Below are 26,671 nucleotides of genomic sequence, written 5' to 3'. Positions count from 1 at the left end.
ATTGAAAGAAAATGAAAGAAAATGTTGTGATGCCTAGTTTATGCAACTAATTGTGACAAATAACTGGCTTGTTTTGTGAGTGTACACAGCCACCTTTCTGGTTTCTGATGCTAGCCAAGTTGCCTTTGAACATGTTTTGACAAAATACCTGGGTGTTTCATGCGAGTCCTGCCAAAGGTAAACAAAACATATTTCTACAATTTGTCTGCTCACGTTGAGGCATTGGAAATTTGGAGGTGCAGAATGTTGGAACAAAAGTTATTCAGCCGCTCACACTGCACTCGGAATATTTCCTAAATTCCATGAGTACACACAGTGCACTTTTATCTCTGAACTATGTCCCGTTTGTAGCCGACTTCACGTATACATTTTACGAAGAAAACATTTTGCCGATAGTTACCACACTTGTGCAACTGCGACATTCTGTGACAGAATCTCACTTATCCTTTGGCTGTCACAGCACGGCATCTGGTTTTCTTGGTTTCGCCGTGGCCTTCTGCACGCCACTGCGCATTGAAGATGCTGTGAATCTGACGAACAGCAGTCTGCTCAAGTGTTACTTACCTCTGCTGCGCACCGAGTGTGCCACGGATCCAGACTTGGTGCTTTTTTTTTTTTTACTGTCAAAGTATACAAGTTCTTGAACAGATACAACAATTTACCATATGTACAGGGACTCTGGAACTTTTCTTTTAGGGGGAGGGGGGGGGGGGGCAAGGCTTTAAGTTATTAAATATGTTTTTCTTTAAGTGTTAAATTGTTCTTCTGTTTGTATTCTCTTAGTCTGCACTGTTTAAAGGTGTATTTGTTTAATGATATAAAACATACAATGAAATTTGCACCTTTGCAAAGATGTGCCATCAGTGCCAAATGAAATGCAAAAGAGTATAACTGAAACGTGAACACAAGAACACAAAATGTTAGGTTCTGCAGAAGGATTACTCACTGGGTTCATTGAAATGCAAAGGTCACTGCATCATTTTGGTAAAAATTAAATTCGCTAGTATTCATTCTTCAGCTAAAATCGTCTCGTTTTGTGTTTCCATTTTCATTGTATCGTTCGCTTGACGCTGAATGCACATACACGCGAGGAGAGATCGAGTGCATTAAAAAAGCTTCTGCATAGACTGTATCAATTCGGCTAATCATGCCCATGAAGAGGGCTCAGTCAACAAATTTTGTTGGGATGTGACTGGTTTAGGTTAGGGGGGGAAAGGGGGGTCGACCGCTCCCCTTGCTTTGCCCCCCCCCCCCCTCCCCCTCCTGTTCTGGAGTCCTACAGTGTGAAGCAAATTAGAGCAATCAACTACCCTGGTAATGGTCGGTAACGATAAAGGCCTATCCAGTAGTAATGATTCTGTGACAGGTAGATTGATTAGCTGTGCGTTATGAATAGCTTGTAAGAAAACATTCAGAATCTGATGGATATTTTTCGGCATGGAGCGGTTTTCTTATACCCGTGCCACATGGGCAAATGTAATGCCATGAAGTGCTTACTGCCTGAAGTATTGATGGCATTCACATGGTGTCACACACGCAGATTTAATGTCATTAGCCTTGCTGCCATTCGCAGCCTACTGCGTTCAGCACAACTCATTCGCCCAAGAAATGCGTACTCTCATCCCCATTTTTCGCGCTGAAAAGTATGCAGCATTGTTGGAAGCAACCTTGTATCAAAGTAAAAAAATATATTTGATACCTGTGCTTCATTGCTGAAGTTGTTTGCAGAACTGTGAAAGGTAGAGCTCTATCATCCAATCAGGGCCAAATATGACTACAGTCTTTCAAATATTTGAGCAGTGCGACTATTTTTCAAACAATTATTGCAGTGATTGAAGAGGTAGTTCAGGATGGTGTTTTGAAAGTATAGTGAGCGTTTCATTCACTGGTAAAATTAGCAGAGTCCGCACGAACACAGCACTGTGGAGGCTTGCTGCGAAGTGGTGTGCCTCCATCCGCAAACATGGCATCCGCTGAGTCGGCCGAGTCTCCGAAGCGCAGCAGCTGGACACTAGTGCTCTTTTTTTCCCAGGGATATAGCCACCAGTCTTGGGGGCGAGGGGTGCGGAGAAACTTTTTGCAGTGCACACTGTTCTGGTTGGCCCAGATCGCCACAGCCTTCATAGTGCTGCAAACAACTTGTGAGATGAAGTATGACTTTCAGTCACGAGAAACTTCTGCATTTTAACCGTGCCATTTTTACCGACACTTCTGGCTGAAGCTGAAGGAATTATGTGCAGTAATTTCAGTTTGCCATGTAGAACGAGTATGCAGAGGCTTTCAGCGCCGTTACAAATTGATATACTAAGCGTGAAGTGGCGAGTGGGGTTCGCTTGAGGTTCATTACATCCGTTTGTGGGAAAATTTTACTTCATGAAAACAAGGCATCAAATACATTGGTTTCTATGAGCACTTCCAAGGGGAATTGCCATTCATTCGTTATATCCATTATTTCGTTGCAAAGTTTCGTTACAGTGAGGTTTGACTGTACTTCACAATATAGGAAGATGCTCACGTGATTGGCTAGTCATAGGCTGTTCTGTAGAGAAATCAAATATTTAGTTTAATGAGAGGCCTTCTGACAATCAATACTCTTGAACAAATGAAACATGGCAACGGAAAGGAAAGACACGCACAAGCGCTTGTGCACGTCTTTCCTTTCCCTGGTCCATTTTAGTTGCGCTGTTTTGTTCACCCACTATGCTATGTTGCTACAATCAATATGTACAGCTGCTGTCAAAATTCATGAAAAGCGACATTGTTTAAAAAATTGTTTCCTTGGATTCAAGTCGTATTGCTCGAGATTTAAAGGTGCACTGTGTAAGTCACAAAATAACAATTAGGCTGCATATATTTGTTCCAGGAAACATGGAAAGACGGCGATGAAGTAAAATGTTTTGCTAATACACCCATAAACTTCTGACTGTGGGTGTACACAAACCTAGCCCACAAAGAGGTCACTGCCTGTAAAAAGAGGCTGTTAAGTGATAGCATTCTTTTATTTGTGGGTCTAGAAACTTGGTTGACCACAACCTGTTTGATTAATATCGTTGACATCAACCAAATGTGGTGACTGAGGTTCAAGCAACTTCTGCGACACGAGTGGCCGGATGTCTTGAAGGTTTCTCAATATGTATTCCAAAGTCCAGTGCTTTCGCAGCAAGGCCAAGTCAGTATTGAACAGACCATAACGTGTCAACCGTATGCCATTACAAATAGCACATGAATGAAGGCGCAGTCCAATTTCGTGAACCAGCTGGAGAAGGTAGTTCTCAGTTTCATGGATGCAGCTTACTTCTGAAAGGCACAGGGAAAGAACACACCACTTAATCTTTCACGGAAACTAAGATATTCGTTTTTGTTCAGTTAATGTAAATTGCTACTGAAACTACGCATTTTCATAGCATGCATGCAAAGCTGGCCAGTACCTTAAAGATACATAGAAAGTTTGATGCACTGGTCCCAACCTGTGAAACAAAAAAATGGCACTATGCAAGAAAATTATTAAACATGAGAAGCTAACTTTAAGGTATCGGCATGAAGTGATTTCTATGAGAGTTATTCAGAAAATAAGGTAACAAGAGCTTGTGCAGATAAATTATATTCCATAAGCAGACATACTGATACACACTGATGTGTCACCGATACATATTATTTCTCAACACAGTTTTTATACCTGTCCAGACATTTGTTCCAGCTGTAAACAAGGCATCGGTGCCGGCATAGAAAACAGCTGTGTCAAGTCTGACCTTCCACGAGTTGCCTAGGCACTCGGAGTGAAAACATTTTTGCTGTAGCCCAGCTGGTCATGAATGATACTGTGCACACAGCCCACATAGAGTTCCTTACCAGTGTCGCCAAGATGAATGTGATGATCATTCTTAATCAGACATTTTAATACGGCAAAACTTTTAATCTGCTGAGCATGTGCTTGGCTTACTAGACTGTTGCTCACACAGTTGTCCTCACGTCGAACTCACTGCTTACTGTGCACCAATGCAGCAAAGGTCGGACGCAACAGATACACCATCTCAAGACTAAGTGATAAAGCTGTCACCTTCTGCTCCACCTCTGGCTGGAAATTTCAACAAAAGGTGATTGGTTTATGGGGTTTAACATTCCAAAGTGACTCAGGTTATGAGGGACGCCGTAGGGGAGGGCTCCGGATAATTTCGACCACCTGGGGTTATTTAACGCGCACTAACATCGCACAGTACACAGGCCTCTAGTATTTCGCCACCATGAAAACATGACTGCAGCCGGGATCAAACCCACATTTTTCAGGTCATTAGCAGGGCGCCATAAACACCGAGCCCCCATGCCGGCTTCAACAAAAGGTGAGCACAATATCTGTGACAACACTTGTTACCTACTTTTTCGATTGCCCTTGTTTTAATCACCTCCTGCTTGGACCATGATTGGGCTGCAGTATATAATAAATAAATATCTTGCATGCACGCATGCACACAGTTTATGTACATGGTGTTCCAGCTGACAAGTACCAAGCTTAAAAAAAAAAAATAGCTATCAGAAATGCAACGAAGTGAACACAGTCTGACTTTTTTTGGTAGTACTAGCTGCCAGTACCTTTTAGACACTGCTTTAAACGCTCTGACGACACTAAGAAAATTGTTGAGCAGCATAAAAAACGTACAACTGAATTTTTCCAACCAGCTATTCTCGCCTGTTTACAGGAGGTATTCCGAGACCTGAATTGGGAACAGTTGGGGATAAGAGTTATACCTAAATAATCTGCAATTCGCTGATGACATTGCCTTGCTGAGTCACTCAGGAGATTAACTGCAAATCATGATCAATGAGTTAGAGCAGTACGGTGGGTCTAAAAATTAACATGCAGAAAACCAAAGTATTGTTCAACAGTCTAGCAAGGGAACAGCACTTCACAATTGGCAACGAGGTGCTGGAAGTGGTTAAGGAATACATCTACTTAGGGCAGGTAGTGACAGCTGATCCGGATCATGAGAGGGAAATAACTAGAAGGGTAAGAATGGGGTGGAGCGCATATAGCAGGTTCTCTCTGATCAGGAATAGCAGTTTACCAATTTCCGTCAAGAGAAAAGTGTACAACAGCTGTATCTTACCGGTACTCACCTACGGGGCAGAAACGTGGAGGCTAACGAAAAGGGTTCAGCTTAAGTTAAGGACAAAGCCATGGAAAGGAAAATGATAGGTGTAACGTTAAGAGACCGGAAGCAGGCAGAGTGGGTGAGGGAACAAACGTGTGTTAATGACATCCTAGTCGAAATCAAGAAGAAGAAATGGGCTTGGGCAGGGCATGTAATGCGAAGGCAAGATAACCGCTGGTCCTTAAGGGTAACGGAGTAGATTCCAAGAGAAAGTAAGCGTAGCAGGGGGTGGCAGAAGGTTAGGCGGGCGGATGAGATTAAGAGGTTTGCAGGCATAGGGTGGGCACAGCTGACAAAGGACAGGGTTAATTGGAGAGGCGTTTGCTCTGCAGTGGGCGTAGTCAGGCTGATGATTCTTGCATACCCCCCTTATCTTAGGAAAAAAAGTACATGAAATTTAAAAAAAAAAAGATAGCTAGCAATAGCATACTGGGCATGCTCAAGTGCGCCACAATGATGGCGTTGTCAGCCCTGATCTGATAAAATGAGGCCTGCTTAGGATTCTTTCTACTACTGATATTAGGCCCTTGCATTGCTGTTGACTGCTGCACTGACATCACTAGGTGTTCTTCCACGCTGACAGAGTGCCTTTTACTTTCCCCACCGTACAAGTTGAGCGGCTTCTCTTGGACCAAACATCAACGTGAGGGCCTATCCTATACAACACTTAAAACACAAGGCAAACCTCTTTTAACCTAATCATAATTGACAATGCTGTTATCGTGGTGCATTTGGGGCGAGTTAAAATGCAGAGAATTTCTGGTGCCGCATGCAGTCTTTAACGGTGGATTACAGTCCAAAGAACCATGGGCAGGAGAAGAGTGAGCAAGCTTGGGACGCCAAATTTTAGCTTGCGTATTTTCATTTTTCAAACGACGTGCTAGACACGGTATACATGGAGCACCCCGTCCTATTCGCTTACGAGCATTAAATTTACAATTCAATTTCTTCTTGACGCTGTTTTGGTTTCATCAACTGAACGATGGCTGTGACGTGTAGTTGATGTTTAGGTCACGTGACGCACGAAAAAAATGCAATATAAATGCTGATACATAGTTTTAACTCACCACAGCACTTAATGCTTCAATACGTAGAATTACAACACACGACATATCAGCAGCTGTAGCGTCTTTTTGTGCCTTGTGTGACCTAAACATCAACTACACGTCACAGTTCGGTTGATGAAACAGCATGAAAGAAGAAATTCAATTATACAGGTGAACCTCGATATAACGAACCTCGATAGAACGAAGTTCGCGACTGAACAAACTTTTTGTTTCAGTTTCTTGCTTCCATTGAAATGCGTGTGTTTTTTTCCTCGATTTAACGAAGTGGTTTCGCGCTGCAGTTTCGATGCAACGAAGTTTTTGGGAGCACAGAAAAACTATTTTGGAAAAACTCCGCCACTTTATGAAGTATATTCAAATTTTATTTTGTAAGAAACATGTTTGTAGAGGAAAATGTTACCCCACTACGGCGCCCCGGGCGCACAGACGTGTAAATAGTGCCCTCTCCGACGTTTTGACGTCTAGAGCAACGTTGTCAATCCAATCCGATCCAAGCCTAGTGCGTCTCTCGTTCGTTGGCACAGGAAGGCACGCTGCCACAAGAAGCCATTTCTTTCTCTGATCGTGGTGCTCTTTTGTGCAACAATGAGTGGTGCGCCCCGGAAGAGAAAAGTGCTTTCTCTTGATCTTAAAGCGAAAATGATCAAAGAAGTAGCTGCCGGCGAGAAGAAGAAGAAAGTGGCGGACAGGTACGAAATAACGCTGAGTACCCTTTCGACCATTTTAAAGGCAAAGGACAACATATTGTGCGCTGTCAGCGACAGCGGCCTGAGTGGGACAAGGAAGAGGCTGAAAGCGGCCACGTACGGCGACGTGGAGAAAGCCACATTCACATGGTTCATGGAAATGCGCGCAAAGAACATGCCTCTGAGTGGCGCCATACTTCAGCAGAAAGCCCTGGACTTTGCAAGTGTGCTTGGGTGAGACGAATTCAAGGCTAGCAGCGGGTGGCTACAACATTTTAAAGAGCGCCACAATATCGTTGGCAAAGCAATCAGCGGTGAAAGCGCGGAGGCGAATGCCATCGGAGCTGCTGATTGGCTTCGTGACCGCGTTCCAGTTATCCTTGCCCGCTATGACATCGCGGACATTTATAACGCCGATGAAACGGCATTATTCTATCGCCTTTTGCCGAAGAGGACCCTGGCTCTGAAAAATGAATGTTGCCATGGCGGCAAGCAGAGCAAGCAACGTCTAACTGTGTTGCTATGTGCGAACATGGATGGAACGGATAAACGCAAGCTGCTGGTCATCGGAGTTAGTGGAAGATCACGTTGTTTCATTGGAAGGTCGATGCCCGTCAAGTACGTCAGCAACACAAAGGCTTGGATGACACGAGCCCTGTTCAGCGATTGGCTTAAAGAGCTGGATGAGGAAATGGGGCAGCAGAAGAGAAAAATCTGCCTTCTCCTGGACAACTGTTCAGCGCACCACGTTGACGCGGAGCTGTCAAACGTCGAGCTGGAATTTCTTCCCGCAAGTTGCACATCCCTGATCCAGCCATTGGATCAAGATGTAATTAACAGCGTGAAGTGTGCTTACAAGAAGCGCATGATCGAGAGAATTTTGCTCAACATGCGCCTTAAACGCGACACCAAGATTGACGGGTTTATGGGCATAGAAATGCTATCTGCGTCCTGGCAGTCTACGAGCAAGGAAACTATTGTAAACTGCTTTAGAAAGGCTGGCATAAAAGCTGTGTGCGACTCATTGGATGCGGCAGACAACGATGAAGCGAGCGAGGGAGAAGCGCCTGCACAGTCAGATTTTGCTGATGCGTGGCAGCAGCTGAGCGAGGAAGGCGGCGTTCCCGAGGATGTAAGCCTTACCGACTTCTTCACCAGTGATGAGTATGCCGTCACAACAGAATTGGACGACACCGCAATAACTGAAAGCGTTCAAGAAATTACCATTGTTGAGGACGGTGACGACACCGAGGAAGCAACGCAGACGCCCACAGCAACAGAAGTGCTCAATTCCATTGACATTTTGCGGAGTTATGCCGGCGCGCAAGAACATGAACAAGCATTGGTAGCGGTAGCCACCTACGAACGCCTCATTACGCCGACGCTCATGAGCAAACGTCAGGCAAAAATAACTGACTTCATGACTGCATCAACTCGCACTGCATCATGATGCAGTCACTTGCTTTTTGCAAACATTTGAGAATAAAGGTTCTTCGTTTTTGAAGTATGCTTAGTTATTGAACTCGCGTCAATCTCGCCCGGTCGCGGCGCTGGACTGCTGATCCAGATGACGCGGCGGCTGCGTTTCGACGGAGGCGAAATGCAAGGCGCCCGTGTACTGCGTGACGTAGCGCCGGTTAAACCCCATGTGGTCGTAATTTTCGGAGCCCTCCGCTACGCCCTGTCCTGTGAAGTTCCAGTTGACAGTCAGTAAATCGCGCCCCACCCCGCATGCGGTGCACAAAGCCAGCCTAACTATTTTGCGGGGCCTCCTACTTGCACGTCCCATTCCCATCAGCCCGTGAGCGCAAGCGACGGAGCGCAGTGTTGCTTGACGCCATTAATGGATTTCCGCGCTGCTTGGTTTCGTTTTCGGTGATGCTGCACGCTTCGTGGCACGTCTTCGCAGCAACACGGGAAGCTCGCTTTAATTTTTCACTTGCGGCATTATCTCCATATCTCATTCAAGATTTTGAGATACCCGCAATTCGCTGAGAAAATACTGTAAGGTAATGGGCAGCAAAATTCACGGCGCCGCGGGGAGCAGCTCGACTCTACAGAAAATTTCAACTAAAGCAATAATTTGAGATGTGCCATTTCGAGGTAACGAAGCTTGACTGAACTACTCTTGCCGCTCTATTTGCTTGTCGTTTCTTCTAAAATCGGTTGCAATATCGTCACGAACGCACGTGAGCGGAATAAAACAGAAAAACGAATGTTGTTTGAATGTACAATTTCATTAACGGCACTCGAAGACAAAAACCTCGTTGCAACGAAGTTCGCGATATAACGAAGTTTTTCCCCGAAAAGTACTACTTCGTTATATCAAGGTTCAACTGTATATAATTTAGCGATCGTAGGAGAAAACCACGTGGGGAACCATGTATTCTAATGTCTAAAGCATCATTTGTAATAAGAAAACACGCAATAAAATTGGGTATCTATAGTCCTTTTATGCCGGGCACAATAGTGTTTTCGAAAATTTAGAAACTGATGCGCCACTTGCTAATGACCCATTTACAAATCCTTGATTATAATTAGAAGTCAAATTGTATTAGTTGGAAATTGACCATTACATTTTATTAACCAACTTACTAATCAACACGTCTCTTTTTCTATTACTATCTGCTTTCACTTACACAGTTCAGTGTTAGTGAAAGTCTTAGTTGAAATGCCCACTGAGTGTGCATGTTAGTCCTGGACTTACCGTAGGTGGATACATTGCACAGTATCTACTTCCACAGAAGGTATGGCTCACAAATGCATTTTTACACTGATTTTAGTTGCAGCGACCATTATGTTTGTTGACAAAATACCCTACAACATTTTCTGCATTACGTCTATTTGCACATACTTTGCTCACTATAAAGAGGTGTGCTATTTTTTGTGCCTGCACATAACTTAAATAGACGCAGAGGACAACAGCATCCAACTTTCGTTCTTGGTAAAAAATTATTCTGTGGCTCTTTTCTGGCCATGGCGATGTTTGACAGCAATGTATGCATTTATTGCTGAGAAAATTAGATTTAAAAATTTTCCCGCCACTCGATTCAAAGTCGCGACGTCCATAACGGAAAGGACTCCATCTGCGCGTAAAAATCTGTGTCAACACATTGCAGTTTCCTTGCAAAAATGGCCAGGGGTGGCGACGCCTGCATTTCATTTTTTACCTTTGCTAGCTTATAACAGCTCTGTTTACAGTGAAAGTTGTCTTTGACATTAGAACACAGTAATTATCGATGAAGGCCAACTTAAATTTGTCCTCAGTGTCCTCTCAATACCAGTACCGTGATCTTTGAGCTCCAATGACACAAACTTGAGTTAAGATTAATCATGGTTAAAGTGCTTAAATTATTGCAGAAGGCATTTGGTGATGGACGATCTGTAAAAGATTATTTCAAAGCTCTTGATCAGAGTTTCCAAAGTGAAAAATTGATGTTCCACTTTTTCTCTTTACTGCAATCCTGCTAATGCTTATGAAAAGACTAATGCAAGCTCAACGAACCCAGAAATATAATACAAAAGTGCAGGCCAGATACAAGCACTCTTAGAAACAAAACATCTGCTTACAGCAACAGGTAAACCCTCTCACCTAGGGTAAAGTAGGGCAGATTCAGTTCCACGCAACGGATGTTGTATACAAGAGTAGGTGACTTTTCAGCGGGTCGCACTGTAGCCGTAGCTGCCATTTCAAAGGCTGCCTGGCTGTTCAGAGGCACACCTGCGTATCTGAAAACAATAAATGGAGGGAAACCTTAATTTTAAATCAACCCAAAACCTTTCTGAAAGGTGCGCCTGGCTGGTGTGGTAGGCTACAAATGGACAATGGTGTTTTTTTATCAAACTAAAAATTTTGATGGACCAGTGAGCAGCAAAATGAAACAGGGGACATTGAACACATATTTGAAGCATGCTCGACAGTCGCTGGCAAAAAAAGGAAAAAAAAAGAGCACATAGCCTAAAGAAATACAGATTCAAGGAAGCAACACTCTGCAGACTGAGGATACAAGACACTTGTGCAATGCACTCACACCACCTAACCCCACACCCAGGAACCGCACTGCGCGAGATGCAGAGGTCAGTTTTCAGTTCTCTATATTGAAACTGCATGTTGAGAGAAAGAGCAAGATTTGAACAACCCAAGTCTGGACTGTCAAGAGCAGATGGCCTGGGCGGGCACATTGGCATCTGTGTCATGCTAGGCAAGACCAGAGCATGGCTGAAGGTCCAGTGGTCGAGCAGTCCAGCTCTTCCATGTGAAAGGAACATGGGGAGGAAGGAGGTGTGGGAGGAGGGAATGTGGCGATTGTACCGCATGAGGACTAGTCCAGTACATGTGTTTTGTGTCAGGATAACCACCACAGAACTGAAATTGAAAATCGCAGGTTGGTTAATAACACGGCAAGTTATTAAGGCCACATACAAATGAAACTGTTTATACTCCATGAATGCACATTCCTTCTTGTCATGAGATGCGAGTGGTGGGAGGCAGAAGGATGCTGCGGATGGAGATCAAGAGGAAGAGATCTTTTCAAAGCTGCAGAGAAATAATTTACCCGCTCATCCTGTTGACTTTCCATGAGATTAAATTTTTAGTTACAACAGTGTGTCAGAGGTTTCATTAGAAAAAGGTTTCTTATGACAGATCTCTTACCACCTGCAACTCTGCCACTTCCTCAGATTTTGATGAGAAAACCAAGTTTCTTCTGTCTTTCAAGAGCTTTGCAATTTTTAGTGCGAAAGCACTACTACTTCACGAGGCCTAAGCGGCTCATTGAGTTTGTGCGAAGCTTGAAGGTGACCTTGGCAAAAAACCTAACATAGGAACAGCCCACGCAGAAATAAAATATTGCCACGACTGGGTTTCATACCCGCGGCGGCATGAACAGATCAGCTTTGCTGGCCATTCATTGCATGAGGGCACTATGTTACCACCGCAGCCGATCACCTCCGTGTTAAACTGCAACACACTCTCGCGCTGTGCGTTGCACATCACTGTCTTCATCAACTTCCATCTGCGGCGCGAACAGATCAGATCAGCTTAACCTCTGTCAGAGCTTAACCTGAGTCAAATATCATTACCAGACATGCTGACGACCCAGCAAAACAAAACCATGAGACAACCAGGCTAAACAGATGCTTTCGTACGTCTACTCGGTCCAGCTATGTTAAAACCCCACCACTTTTTTTATGAGATAAGATCTATGGTGATGACTATGCACTTATGGCCATAAGTGTTTAGCATGCCTACTTGATCACCATTTTAGGCCCTATGCACAGATGCACCATTACACAGCCATTCCCCATTAATATGAACCTCGTTAATATGGACGACTCGAAATATGGACAATTTTTCTGGGGACCAAACTTTTACAATGCAGTTATGCCTCAATAATAAGGAAACTCACTGTTTGGACAATGAATGGACAGAAGGAAAATGCAAAAAGCACTATTAAGGCCCATGTATTCTTGTTACTTTAATATGGACAGCGATGAAGAAAAAGGCCTAGATTAAACCTGCCAGATGTTTCATTTCCTTTGTTTTCAGTGCAGCACATAAATGAAAGGCAGTATAAAAGTGCAGATGCTTTACTGTCAGCTTTTTCTTTTTTAAAGGGGGGGGGAAAGCTCACTGGTAACATGCCTGCTCCATGTGCCTTTGCATTTGCCATATTGCATGAATGGTTGGGAGGGAAGTTCTTTCTGCAGTTTTGGTATATTAAAGCTGCATTCAGCAGCTGTCAGCCAACTAGGTACAGATATAGACTAGCCGTTCGCAGGATGTGAACAGTTTAGTCTGAAACATGTTAGCACAACATGAGAAACCAGCTATGCACTTCAGGTTGCACTGCCATTTTTTCTTTTTTTTTAGATAATCGTGACTGCAATAATGCATTTTGAGGCCCCAAGGCTTTGTTTAATTCCCATTTGACTGGACACTGTTAGTAGTAGTAATAAACTTCATGCAATTCTCAGTTAATTGATCCCCTGAACAGAGTGCCTAGTCTGCGGCACTATAGGAGGCAGGTGAGTTTTATGGACACATTTGCTTGAGAATCAAAGTACTCGTACAAACGATGCAAAACTGTTTGTATTTCCACTTTTACCAAGTCCTGCATGAATCACAGTCACTGTTCCTTACACCCTTCTTTAAATAAACTTTCAGGTTTGCATCCTACTGGGTGCGAAGACGTATCGTGGTGCCACCTCTCAGCAGCAACCGCTTGATGCTCAAAGTAGGATCACGTGTGTCACTCTGCTGCTTTGCGATGCTTCTCAGGTCAGTTAGTTTTCAGGTTTATGGCTTTGCTCCATTTCAGGTACTAAAGTGACTTCTGCAGCAAAGCACCTCAGTGAGTGAGCGAACTGTCCCAATACAGCCTGGTGAGTTTTACCTGCCACTGTAGTGGCACAGTGGCCAACACTCCCCAGCCATCATTCACCACATGTTTTGTTGCTGTTTTGGACAACACTGAAGCTGTACATAACCAGTCAGAGGTAAGCGGTCACTGAAGCCCATTACAAAATTAATTTCTATGTGCAGGTGCAGAGCCATGCAGAACACTAACACATATTGAAGCAGCAATACTGATGCAAGCCAGTTGGTTTCGGTTAGTGCCAGTGGGTGCGGTGCCATTCCACTTGTCCCTTTAACTATTTCAAAGTAGGCGTGCATGGTGGTGAGGGCGACGTGGAGTAATCTTTAAATGCTTAAGACGAGTTTCAGCCCGGTCCTTCGGCTGCTACTTACAGAACAGTTTAGTGCCAACTCCATAACCAAAATATTACCCCCTGAAATGCTTGCTGCACACACACAGTGTGCACTTGCTTCTTTACCAATTTTTAGCTTAACTAACAATGCTTCTCGAAGTTTCCTATCTTTCAGACAGAAATCAGACCTCACACCGGTTCTGTCGTGTACCTCTAGCATTAAGGCACTAAGCACTAAACCACTGTGGCTGAAGTATAAATAACTTGCCACTGTTACCGTAATGACAAACAGCCAAAATGTGCAATGCAGGCACACCTAACAAAGAAAAATAAAAAGAATAATGTGACCTGACTCATATAAAACACAAATTCTGTCAAGCACCCACTGCTGCCACAGTAGAGAGTAATGTGATTCTACCTCAGGCATAAGAATGATGCTAGCGGCATTTCTCCAGTAAACCAGTTTTTTCTTCCTTTCCAAAATTAATACTGCTGCTTCAATGCAAATCTGCACTAACCAATATTATTTCCTATTACAAAATGTAAGGTTATTGTAATCCATACACAATAGACAGTCCTCACTTCACGTCATGTTATGACAGCACAAATGTGCATAGCTTCTTAGATAACGTGTCCAGAATGTTCGTTAAGATAATATGTCTTATACTAAACAGCAGGCAAGTCGTCAATGACCACAAAAGTACCTACACTTCAAAAGACAAGCGTTACCAGGTGCTATTTTTAGATTATACTTCTAAGACGCAAGACAAGCTAGAATCATACAGAAAATGGTACAGCACACAATCCCTCCTGAAAAGCTCCTGAATTTGCTAGGCTGATAAGGTAAATGTTCCATCAATGGGCTTCCTCTTCAACACAAATTCCTGAACATAAAAGCCCTTGCATAGACATCTCGGATAGTTCCTCCCACAGTACTCCCAAGAAAAACTTGGAACATATGAATAAATGTGTACATACTTGAATGCTTGAACTTGATAAGCTGACTGGATGGAGCCCAACAGCCGCTCTAGTTTAGCAACTGTAATATGACCTGGAAAAGGGAACAAAAAATTACACGTCACAGATCTCTCAAGCATAAAACTTAGAGAGCACTGCAGAGACTGCATTGGAGAAATGCGAAAGCATTAGTGTTTGCCGTGACGGTGGCTCCTCATCGACTTTGGTAGCTCTTGTCCATATGACGTCATATGGAATGTTCTATAACTATTTGAAAACCTGCACATCATTCTAATTCTGACACCAACATTCAGGGCTCCATTTTTTGCTTTACTCTAATTGGTTGTAGGTGCGACGTCATCAAATGTATGGGATGACGTCACACTCCTATGATGTCACATGGGCTCACTAATTAGCCCTTTAAGTATATTCATTAATTAGAATAGTTAATTGTATCCATTAATTACCCAAATTAGCTAGTGGTATCAAGGTTGTTAATTACTGTTATTTCCATTTGGTCATTAATTAACAACTGACATTAATGACTGCCGACTCTGACTCGATATTGTTTAATCACAGACTTTATATACTTCACCACACTACTCTCGCTTCCACGTTTTGTGGATACATTTTGCGGGCACATCCAGTGCCTACATAGCCTAGTAATGCTTTCGCATTAATAATTCTTTAGATTCAAGGCCGCAACGAATAACTAATAGTATTGCATTATCTTTATTTCAATAGAGTTGTGTCACCGACTCTGGTGACCACTTGCTAGACAGGATGCAAGACTAGTTTGCTAATTCCAACAAATTATAATAATTCTGATGAATTTTAGATACAGCATGATGCTCTGAAGACTAAAGACAATATACTTGCTATTCCTATATACAAGAAATGGCAGCACATACAGTATCTAAAGGAGTGTGTACACCGAATTTCGGTTACATATTGACACGTGTACTTATCTTTATTGGGCGACCACGTTTCGCCGCCTAACAAGTGTTATCGCACAGCGCGGGACGCGCCTGCATCTATCCGAAGTTTCTTGAAAGTCATCGATGCTTCTATTCGCTCTCTGTTGTAGCCGAACCTTATGTTATCTGATTTCATCGCCTGACGCGAATGGTGTAGAACTTTGTGGAAGGCACGCGGGTCCGAACGATTAGTCTGGAACATTCGACGACTGCTATATAACAGCCGACGCGCTTGACCCGCGGATCAGATTTTCGACGATCGCCGACCGTGTTCGCCGCTACCGTTGTGCTGTAAGTGCAGCCTCTTATTGTGGGCACTGGTTCGCCCAATAAAAGTTAGTTTTGTCTTTCACAGTATTGCTACTGTGTTCAACGTCACCACCACGTGACATCTGGTGGAGGTGCTTCTTTTTTTTGTTCATGTACCGGATGCCCCCGACAAGCCGTGATCCAAACCTGGACCGCAAAGAGAACACCAACGTAGTCCCGGACAATCGAGCAAGCCGCCGTCTTCAACAGCTGCCCCCGGAGCACGGACTTCTACCTAAGAAGACCAAGAAGATTGTGGCCGAGGCAACCCCAATGGCAGCCCCAGCGTCCCCCATCGTGCTGCAACAGCCCAGGGAACCACCGACATTCTGCGGTTCCACATTTGAGGACCTGGAAAGCTGGCTGGAAACGTAGGAGAGGGTCGCTACGTTTAACAGCTGGGTAAGCGACGACAAGCTGCAACATGTCTATTTCGCACTGAAGGACGCCGCCAGGACGTGGTTCGAGAATCGAGAAGCCACCTTGACGGCGTGGGACCTGTTCCGAAGCAGTTTCCTGCAAACATTTACAAGCAACCTGCGAAAAGAGCGAGCCCAAGCTCTACTGGAGACCAGAGCGCAGCTGCCGAATGAGACGATCGCAATCTTCACTGAGGAAATGAGCCGTCTGTTCCGCCACGCGGACCCGGAAATGTCCGAAGAGAAGAAAGTCCGCCTACTGATGCGTGGTGTAAAGGAGGAACTTTTCGGCGCACTGATACGAAGCCCACCGACGACCGTAGAAGAGTTCCTTCGCGAGGCCACCAGCATTGAGAAGACACTCGAAATGTGGAACCGACAATTCAACCGCCGCACGAACTCGACAAACTACGCCGGAGTTCAGTCACTGGCCACCGGCGACCTGCGCGAGACCATCAGGGCAGTCGTACGAGAGGAGCTTCAAAGGATCTTCCATTCATCGCAACCTCAAGTGGCCCCAGTCGCCGAAATTGTCAAAGAAGAAGTCCAGCGATCGCTGGGAGTTCCCGAGGTACAACCACAATCATCGCAGCCCCAGCCACATGCGATGACCTACGCTGCCGTCGCCCGCCGTCAAGGTCCCCCTCCACGACTGCGCCAGGACCCTGTAACGCCGCAATTCCGTCGACCACCGCCGCCGCCGCCAACACGCCCACCCGTCGACCAGAGCAGCTACCCGAGGAAGACCGACGTTTGGCGCCCTCCTGACCACTGCCCGCTCTGCTACCACTGCGGGGAAGCCGGCCATGTGTACCGCCGACGCCCACACCGCGACCTGGGATTGCGAGGGTTTGCCGTGGACGCCCTCGTGACATCGCCGACTACCTCGCCGCTACTCAGTGGAGCCCTTGACGGCCATCCCGGTCGCCGTCACCAGGCCGCTACCTGTCGCCGCAGTGCCGTCCATACACTGGCCCAGCACGGGGCCGCTCTGCGAGCCCATATCCGGAAAACTAAAAGCAGCAACCGATGGAGGTGCGGTTGCTGTTCGTCGAACTGACGAAGATCCTCCGCCGCCGACGAAGACGACGCAGAGACCATCTCGACGACATAATAACGACACGCCGCCGTCCCGACGAAGTCAGGAAGCCAAGACTACACCGACGAAAGATGACTTGACGACGCGACGTTCTAACTTCAGTTCAACACGACACAGCCGTGATCCGGTGCCAAGACCTAACTGCAACGCCCGACAAAGAACCACCGACCTCGACGTGCTTCTCGACGGCCACGCAGTTACCGCCTTAGTGGACACAGGGGCTGATTACTCCGTAATGAGTGGACACATCGCCGCCCAGTTGAAGAAAGTTAAGACCGCATGGGAAGGCCCTCAAATTCGGACCGGTGGAGGACACCTCATCACGCCGAATGGAATCTGCACGGCAAGAATAACCATTCATGACTGCACTTACCCTGCCACCTTCGTTATCCTCCAACAGTGTTCACAAGACATCATTCTCGGTATGGACTTCCTGAACCAACACGGCGCAATCATCGACCTGAAGTCGAAGTCAATAACGCTGTCGGAAGATAAAGCGATACCGCCAGAGAGCCCTCGTAGTCACCACGCCTTGAGTGTGCTCGAAGATCAAGTGAGCATCCCGCCTCGCTCCAGCATTGTTATTTCGGTCGGCACCGAAATACCCGCTGACGTAGAAGGTGTCATCGAAGACGACCAACGTCTACTGCTAGACCGTGAAATTTGCGTCGCAAGAGGGATCGCTCGACTGCATGGAGGGAAAACTGAAGTGTTGCTGACAAACTTCAGCCAGGAGTTCAAGCACACTAACAAGAGCACGACGATCGCGTACATCGAGGAAATTCTGGAAACCAGTGATGCGTTTGTCCTCTCGGATTCCGCCACATTTACCCCGACGACCATGGTTCCCGAACCAGACTACGACATTAATACAAGTCTCCCCGTGATTAAGCAACAGCAGCTCAGAAGTCTGCTCCGACGATACAAAGGCTGCTTTTCGACGTCATCGAGGATCTGACAAACACCAGTCGCCAAGCATCGCGTAATCACCGAGGAGTGCGCTCGACCACTCCGCCAGAGCCCTTACCGAATTTCGCGGCGAGAACGTGAAGCTATAAGAGAACAAGTCGACGAAATGCTGCGCGACGACATCATCCAGCCGTCGAAAAGCCCGTGGGCATCCCCTGTTGTCCTGGTGAAGAAAAAGGACGGAACCCTACGTTTCTGCGTCGATTATCATCGTCTGAACAAGATCACTAAGAAGGACGTATACCCCCTCCCACGGACAGACAACGCATTGGATCGGCTCTGCAACGCAAAATACTTCTCGTCGATGGACCTCAAGTCTGGCTATTGGCAAATAGAAGTCGACGAAAAAGATCGCGAAAAGACCGCCTTCATCACCCCAGACGGCCTCTACGAGTTCAAGGTTATGCCATTTGAACTGTGCTCGGCGCCTGCAACGTTCCTGCGCGTGATGGACACAGTTTTAGCAGGATTGAAGTGGCAGACCTGTCTCGTTTACTTGGATGACGTCGTTGTCTTCGCCGCAAATTTCGACGATCACCTTAGGCGACTTGCCACAGTACTAGAGGCCATCAAGTCATCAGGGCTCACTCTGAAGCCAGAAAAGTGCCGGTTCGCTTACGATGAGCTTCTGTTCCTAGGCCACATCATCAGCAAGTCTAGAGTCCACCCTGACCCGCAGAAGACAGCTGCCATCGCACAGTTCCCGCAGCCCATCGACAAGAAGGCAGTGCGTAGATTTCTTGGCAAGTGTGCCTACTACAGGCGATTTGTCAAGGACTTTTCACGCATCGCTGAGCCGCTGACACAGCTAACTAAATGTGACGTCGAGTTCAAGTGGGAAACGCCGCAGGCCGACGCATTTCAAGAACTCAAACGATGCATGCAGTCGCCGCCCATACTTGAGCACTTCGACGAGCACGCCGATACCGATATCCACACTGACGCCAGTAGCCTAGGCCTCGGTGCCGTCCTAGTCCAGAGAAAAGATGGGCATGAACACGTGATAGCTTACGCTAGCTGGTCGTTATCAAAAGCGGAAGGCAATTATTCTACAACCGAAAAGGAATGCCTCGCCATCGTTTGGGCCACAGCAAAATTTCGCCCTTACCTATATGGCAGGCCATTCAAAGTGGTCAGCGACCATCACGCATTGTGTTGGCTAGCTAACTTAAAGGACCCTTCAGGACGGCTGGCACAGTGGAGCCTCAGACTAAAAGAATACGACATCACTGTAACCTACAAGTCCGGACGAAAACACTCAGATGCCGACTGCCTATCACGCGCCCCCATTGACCCGCCGCCGCAAGATGACGAGGATGACGACGCCTACCTTGGAATAATAAGCGCGGAAGACTTCGCCGAACAGCAACGAGGAGACCCGGAGCTAAAAGCCCTAGTCGATTATTTGAAAGGGCACACCGACGTTGTCCCTAGGGCATTTAAGCGTGGATTGTCTTCGTTCATGCTTCAAAACAACCTACTCGTGAAGAAGAACTTCTCACCAGTCCGCGCCAACTATCTTCTTGTTGTACCGTTGGCGCTGCGTCCAGAAGTACTGCACGCCCTACATGACGATCCGACCGCTGGGCACCTCAGTTTCTCCCGGACGCTATCAAGGATACAAGAAAGATATTACTGGCCGCACCTAACCGCTGATGTCGCCCATTACGTCAAGACATGCCGAGACTGTCAGCAACGCAAGACACTACCGACAAGGCCAGCGGGATTACTACAGCCGATCAAGCCTCCTTACCAACCTTTTCAGCAGATCGGGATGAACTTGTTGGGACCGTTTCCGACATCAACTTCCGGAAATAAGTGAATCGTTGTGACGACGGACTATCTCACCCACTTCGCTGAAACTAAAAGGCAGCGCAGCTGAAGTGGCGAAATTTTTCGTCGAGAACATCCTGCTGCGACATGGTGCTCCAGAAGTCCTCATCACCGACAGAGGAACGGCTTTTACAGCAGAGCTCACGCAAGCCATTCTGCAATACAGCCAGACAAGTCACAGGAGGACAACTGCCTACCATCCGCAGACGAATGGTCTCACGGAGCGCCTCAACAAGACCCTCGCCGACATGCTAGCAATGTACGTCGACGTCGAGCACAAGACATGGGATGCAGTCCTGCCGTACGTAACATTCGCTTACAACACGGCGGTGCAAGAAACAACACAGATCATGCCATTTCAGCTGGTTTACGGCAGGAACCCAACGACGACGCTCGACGCCATGCTGCCGCACGTCACTGACAAGGAAAATCTTGACGTCGCTACCTATCTCCAGCGCGCCGAAGAAGCTCGACAGCTCGCCCGCTTACGGATCAAGAACCAGCAGCGTACCGACAGCCGACACTACAACCTGCGACGACGCTTCGTCGAGTACCAGCCCGGCGACCGTGTTTGGGTATGGACCCCGATACGCCGACGAGGACTGAGTGAGAAACTATTACGACACTATTTCGGACCTTACAAGGTCATTCGACGTATTGGCTCACTGAACTATGAGGTCGTTCCAGACGGCATTTCGCATTCACAGCGGCGCCGCATACGATCTGAAGTGGTCCACGTGGTGCGCCTTGAACCCTTTTACGGACGCTGACAAACTTCCTTATTTTTGTTGTTTTCTTTGCTACGAGTGCTTTTCTTTATTTCGTTTGTTTGCAGCATCGGGTCGATGCTTTTCAAGAGGGGGGTAATGACAGGTGTACTTATCTTATCGGGCGACCTAACAAGTGTTATCGCACAGCGCGGGACGCGCCTGCATCTATCCAAAGTTTCTGGCAAGTCATCGATGCTTCTATTCGCTGTCTGTTGTAGCCGAACCTTATGTTATCTGATTTCATCGCCTGACGCGAATGGTGTAGAACGTTGTGGAAGGCACGCAGGTCCCAACGATTAGTCTGGAACATTTGACGACTGCTATATAACAGCCGACGCGCTTGACCCGCGGATCAGATTTTCGCCGATCGCCGACCGTGTTCGCTGCTACCGTTGTGCTGTAATTGTAGCCTCTTTTTGTGGGCACTGGTTCGCCCAATAAAAGTTAGTTTTGTCTTTCACAGTATTGCTACTGTGTTCTTCAACGTCACCACCACGTGACTATTTTTTTGCTTTAGGATGGTCTTAAGACATTAATTAATATACATGGATCATCAGGTAGAATTTGCCTATGCCTGGAAATTAATTTCTAACTGGAATCTGGAATTTTTTAAAACGACGGCGTTAAGGAGCCTGTGTTGCAGAAGAACCGGTGTCAGTGTCGGCGTAATTGACTACGAGCAAATATCTATGAAAAATCCCCAGAGAAGCAGGAGGAGATGCAGAGAAAAAAATCCCCAGAGAGACTAATAGGTGGGCCACCTAGGTCACGTGACCTTGTGGCATCATCACAACCTGCCCAACGGACTGTGAGCAAACTCCCCACCATGGTAGGTGGCAGCTAAATTTATGATTGGTCACAAGAGGTTGCTCGGGAAGATCGACCTTTGTCGCACAGGTTCCACCAGTGGAAGCACCTGCCATCACAGGGCAGTGGCGCATTGCTTAACCGCAGCACCACTGTGCCAGGAGTGGTACAAGGGCTCCCAGGGATCTATGAATTTGAAGTAGAGAATGACCAGTTCTGCATATATGGGCATTAGCCCATTCACGCTACCGCGTCATACCCTTAAGGCGAAGCTTAAGTGTCCCCTCCAATATTTCTCTTATTTCAGTTTCAGTTCAGGTCACATAAAGCACAAAAAAAAATTGCAAAATAAAAAACTGCTTCATTATCTTAATTCATTACTGCTCTTACATCAGCCTATCCCAAGAACAGCTAAATCTTGCAGCAACTGGTGTTCATCACTCAAGGCACTCAGCTGAATTCTCCTACCTACAAGTGGTGTGAGTAGAAGGCATTGCCTAATTGTAGCACGTCCTTAAACTGACTCAAAAGTTTATCATTAGTATGCAAATGTGCTGGTAGAGGTAACACACTCCGCAAGGAATGTCATTTTCACAGCTTGTAGCAACACTACTACTAGCAAATAAGCTTGTGTATTTTCATACTGCATTTCTATTAACAACGTGTGAGAATCCTTAGCCAAAGGTTATTTGACAAGAGATTCTACAGCAAGGTGTGCACCTTAGAGGACACCCAAAACAAAGTGGCATGGTACTGTAATGTTTTTTAGAACTGATACTCAATACACAAAGATTAACAGGTTATCAGAACTTACGGAATGTTGCTTTATCAACAATCCTTGAAAGCGGTGTATGTGTGTCAGATGCTTTTCCAAACTCTCCTCGTAGCTGATAAGTTCGAAGTTGGTTGGAGTCACAAATCAATTTTAGCTTGTGGTAGCCTCCATTCACCCGCATTACTGGAAAAGAAAACAGAGATTTTGTTTACCTTAACTCTTTCCCTACTGTGCCCAATGACTATCAATAGCCCGCTAATGATGGTTGTGAACGCCAATTTCAAACACTTTCGCACCATTCTTGAACCTGCTGTGCCATAGGCCTTGATGCCAGAAAACTGGTTTTATTTTCCCTTTAGTTTGGCTTTTTTCGATGCGGCAGCAATTTTTGAACCACTTGTGAAAACAGCTGAGCGTAGAAGTTGAGAATGGCTGCCTCTGCCAGCATGGCAACACGCCCAAAATGCTGCAAATCTCATGACTCAGCTGCGTCCACGGTGGGTTTTGTCGACAATCTAGGTAGAAATGACTCGAGTATGCTGCCTTATCATCTGACTATTTCAGAGGGCGAAGACCCAAGGAACCAGCCCAGAACATCGGTGATAGCGCTTTGGTTAGTTTCTTATCTGGGCCCATTTTGCTGGACTCAGAGGCCATTTTGGCAAGAGTATTGACATTACAGTCATTTTTTTTGTTTGCAGGGTGCCTACATCATTTGGGCAGGATTTGGTACTGCCTGCATTGCAAAGGGTTTGCCCGACTGTTTTGCCTATTGACATTCCCAACTATAGGGCCCAAAGTTTATTGTTCTCCAGTCGAAAACTGTACAAGCTAGGAATTTGTTTTTTTTCACAAGTATTTGCTATTGGATAGGCAGACATTTTGTATATTCCAGTTTCTTTAATTTTTTTTCCCTTTGTGGATACAAGTACACCTTTGAAATTACTGTTAAAATTTTACCTAAAAACGTTGATATTTGTATTATTTGATAATAAAACATGTGATGTGGTAATGAGGCTCATATAATTAAAAAGTGTGTTTAATTGACATCATTTTGATGCACTGCATTAAATTCTAAACCCCATAGCTCCTGAACCAAAAACCCACAAAATACAGCCATCTTTTGCATAGTAAGGAAAGAGTTAAACAGTTAGACAAAGCTAGAGAAAAGTCAGGTTTATGTTTAGGTTTATGGGGTTATAAGAGAAAAAAATTATAAACGACATCAAGGCAGAGGCAGCGTTTTGCGCACAGTTCAATTTCGTAACTTTGCAGTGACGTACAGATGAGAAAGAATATGTCAGGCTTATTTCCGCCATTATGAGGAAGTCGCTTCATAGAAAAACATTAGAATACAACACAGGTTTCAAATGAGACGATTTTCAAGAATTTTTTCTCCGCAAACACAAAACACATCTTCAAATCTGCAGAACAGATAAACGTCTAGGTGCTAACAAGTTTACAGATTTTAATTGTTATATAATAAAAGATTGTGCAAGAAACATTGCTCTGAATCTGGCATTCTCTTATGTAGTAAAAGAAACCCCATCCACCATTTTTCTCAAAACGTCTGAAACAAATATCTAGTTTAGTTTATGGGGGTATAATGTCCCAAAGCAACTCAGGCTATGAAGGAAGCCACAGTGAAGGGCTCCGGAAATTTCGACCACCTCAGGTTTTTAATGTGCACCGACATCGCACAGTACACGGGCCTCTAGAAGGCGAAATTCGACAGCCGCGGCCGGGATCGAACCCGCGCCTTTTGGGTCAGCAGCCGAGCGCCATAACCACTGAGCCACTGCGGCAGCAGAGAGAAAAGTCAATGCAGCTTATGACTATGTACATAAAAGTAGCACAAGATTACAAGTGCACAAATGTTTGACTTTCGTATGACAAATCTGAAATGTTTTTCTTTGACTCTGCTCTTGACTGAAATAGCTGCTATTTGAAATCAAATACTAGTTGAGTATACATATACAGAGTATTTGCAATCTGTGCTGTGGCTTCAAAAATAGAGCGTAGACAAGTGTACTTTTTCTACCATGCAACACTGGGTGTGAACCGCAAAAAGATTAGTGGACACATGCACATTTGAGCTAAGCCTCATCCACAACTGCTGCTGCACCGACACAGCTTAAAAAAAATGTGGCTCTTCAAATGCTAGCACACTGGCTCAAGATATCTCTGCAGAGGCTATCATTTGGTTTGGAATCCGCTGTCTTGGAAGACCTGATTCCCAGATTTTGTTATAGTGTTTTACTTTACTTTCCATGCATGTTCTTATAGGAGTTCACCAGTCATAATCCAGCAATAATTCAGTTAGCAAGTTTGCTTATCTGCATGGTGCAGAAACAGCTAAGAAAAACATTAAAGTTCTGAGCTGTTCAAACTGATCCAGAAATATATTTTTCTACTTCAGTCCATGCCACGAAACAAAACACAAGGTGCTTACTGAAATTTCAAACAATACAAATCCAGCACTAAAAGATAACATTGTTCAAAAACAGGGCCCTTATCATTTGACTAACCATATTACCAAGTCTATAAGTAATGCCTCTCATAACTGTCCTTTTTCCTGAAAAATATTGCACATAATCTGACCTCTATATTAGGTTTACACTTTATGAAATTTTATGTGCCAAAGCAAAACTGCAGGCTATGAGGCACACTGCAGCAGCGGAAACCAGGTTCCGTATCACATACCCAAATCTCAGTACAAGGACTGACAGGTACAGTAGCGAACAAAAAGATGATATATCAGTAGTTTGAATTTAACATTTTTTACTGCACTAAAATTTGCACACGAGGTTGGTGGGACAACCATATCAGACTTTTTACACAATAGCAAGCGATATTTATAATCATATTAAGCTGCAATTTGTTCCCACAGCAAATTTATTGAAGAACTGCTTTCTGCGCTGCGTGAAGCTATCAGCGATAGTTTTTTTTTATTATAAAATGAGGCAACAATTTCAAGAATGCCTTTTTCACAATAACCTAGTATGCCAGTACATCACGGTTTGTGTAAATAATGTATATAGTATATTTATTTTGCATTTATAGTGTTCACTTTTAATGTTTTTATGCAGTGTATATCTATTTTATGTAGTGTACTATTTACCTCCCCCCATGTCTTTCTTCTGTCCCCTCACCTCTTTTATTTCATTTCTCCCACCTGCCTGCTATCCTTTCTTTCCGCTGCCCCAGCTCAGGTGCCGCCGCAGGTGATGGCAGATGCCGGGGCTAGCAAAAATCTTTTACCTTCCTTTTATGTTATTTTAAATAAACCACTACCACCACTACCACCACATCACATGCAAGGCTCTTCCGGCGATGACTGCTTGATTACGCCGAAGCTTGGAGTCCAGGAAGCCGTCACTGAACATCTAGCCCAGGGTCCCCTTTCTTGCAGCAGCTTCTCGACTTTATGCCGGGTGCTGCTGGCTCTTTTTTTTTATCGCTGAGACGACGCACGGCGCTCATCCAAACATATTCAATTGAAATAATCTCAGTAGGATGGCTTGACCACTCCATAAGGTCCATTGTCGTCTTCATCCAATCTTTTCACAAGCATAGAAAAGTGCTTCGGGTCGTAATTCTGTTGAAACACATTACCAAATCCCAGATTCTTGCATGCCCATAGAAGCACAACTTTTCAAGAATACCCTGATCATCTTCTTTGATCATGGTTCCTTGAATTCAGTCAAGGAGCAACCTCAACAAGTGGAGAAACAGCCCCATGCTATTACATCCCTGCCTCTGTGGTTTAACGTGGGAAGTTGATAACGCAGTCCATTTAAGCTGCCTTTTGTCTAATGAAATCACTTTTCTGGAAATTTGTAATCTATTGACACCAGGTGTTCCTTTACCAACATCATCCTGGAAACCCACTTCTTTTCACAGATGTGCAGGGTTTAAGCTAGGCTCCTGTTATTTAGATCAGCACATTGCACATGACGTCTCACAGTCCATGGAGTTCCTACAGAGCCTGATAACAGGGCCAAATCTTCGGAAATGTCGATAACTGTCAGTCTAGCGTCTTTATGAACAATTTGGTTGGCCGTTCTGGCGTTCCTCCTGCAAATATTGAAAAACTAAACCACTTCTGAACCTGTATCTCTTCAAAACTTGAGAAGGCGTGGACT

At 45.2% G+C, this 26,671-nt stretch overlaps 1 protein-coding gene and 1 long non-coding RNA gene across 5 annotated transcripts in view; one reads left to right on the top strand and one right to left on the bottom strand.

Moving 5' to 3' along the window:
• Nucleotides 1-2,978: 2,978 nt before the first annotated feature.
• LOC144114964 (pseudouridylate synthase TRUB2, mitochondrial) overlaps nt 2,979-26,671 on the bottom strand; it is a 29,130-nt gene continuing 5,437 nt past the window's right edge. The window contains exons 4-8 of one of the 3 annotated variants that reach the window (XM_077649037.1): nt 22,566-22,709; nt 14,590-14,662; nt 10,493-10,629; nt 4,374-4,423; nt 3,155-3,297 (exon numbers count right to left, since the gene is read on the bottom strand). In XM_077649037.1, coding sequence (XP_077505163.1) covers nt 3,292-3,297; nt 4,374-4,423; nt 10,493-10,629; nt 14,590-14,662; nt 22,566-22,709 — 410 coding nt within the window. In that variant the 3' untranslated portion in view covers nt 3,155-3,291. Of the gene's footprint in view, nt 3,298-4,373; nt 4,424-10,470; nt 10,630-14,589; nt 14,663-22,565; nt 22,710-26,671 lie in introns of all 3 variants that reach the window. The other 2 variants (XM_077649036.1, XM_077649038.1) reach the window with 2 other exon arrangements.
• LOC144114966 (uncharacterized) lies at nt 3,306-25,537 on the top strand. 2 transcript variants are annotated; one of them, XR_013311171.1, is made up of 4 exons: nt 3,306-4,337; nt 13,067-13,136; nt 13,221-13,398; nt 22,886-25,537. It is a non-coding gene; the product is annotated as an uncharacterized LOC144114966 (long non-coding RNA). The 2 variants fall into 2 exon arrangements; XR_013311170.1 differs by lacking the exon at nt 3,306-4,337 and having other exon boundaries at nt 10,678-13,136.

The sequence above is a fragment of the Amblyomma americanum genome, chromosome 1 (assembly GCF_052857255.1).
Source record: "Amblyomma americanum isolate KBUSLIRL-KWMA chromosome 1, ASM5285725v1, whole genome shotgun sequence".
NCBI lineage: Eukaryota > Metazoa > Arthropoda > Arachnida > Ixodida > Ixodidae > Amblyomma > Amblyomma americanum.
The sequence above is the reverse complement of the archived record's forward strand: the minus strand, read 5'-3'. Positions and strand labels throughout refer to the sequence as shown.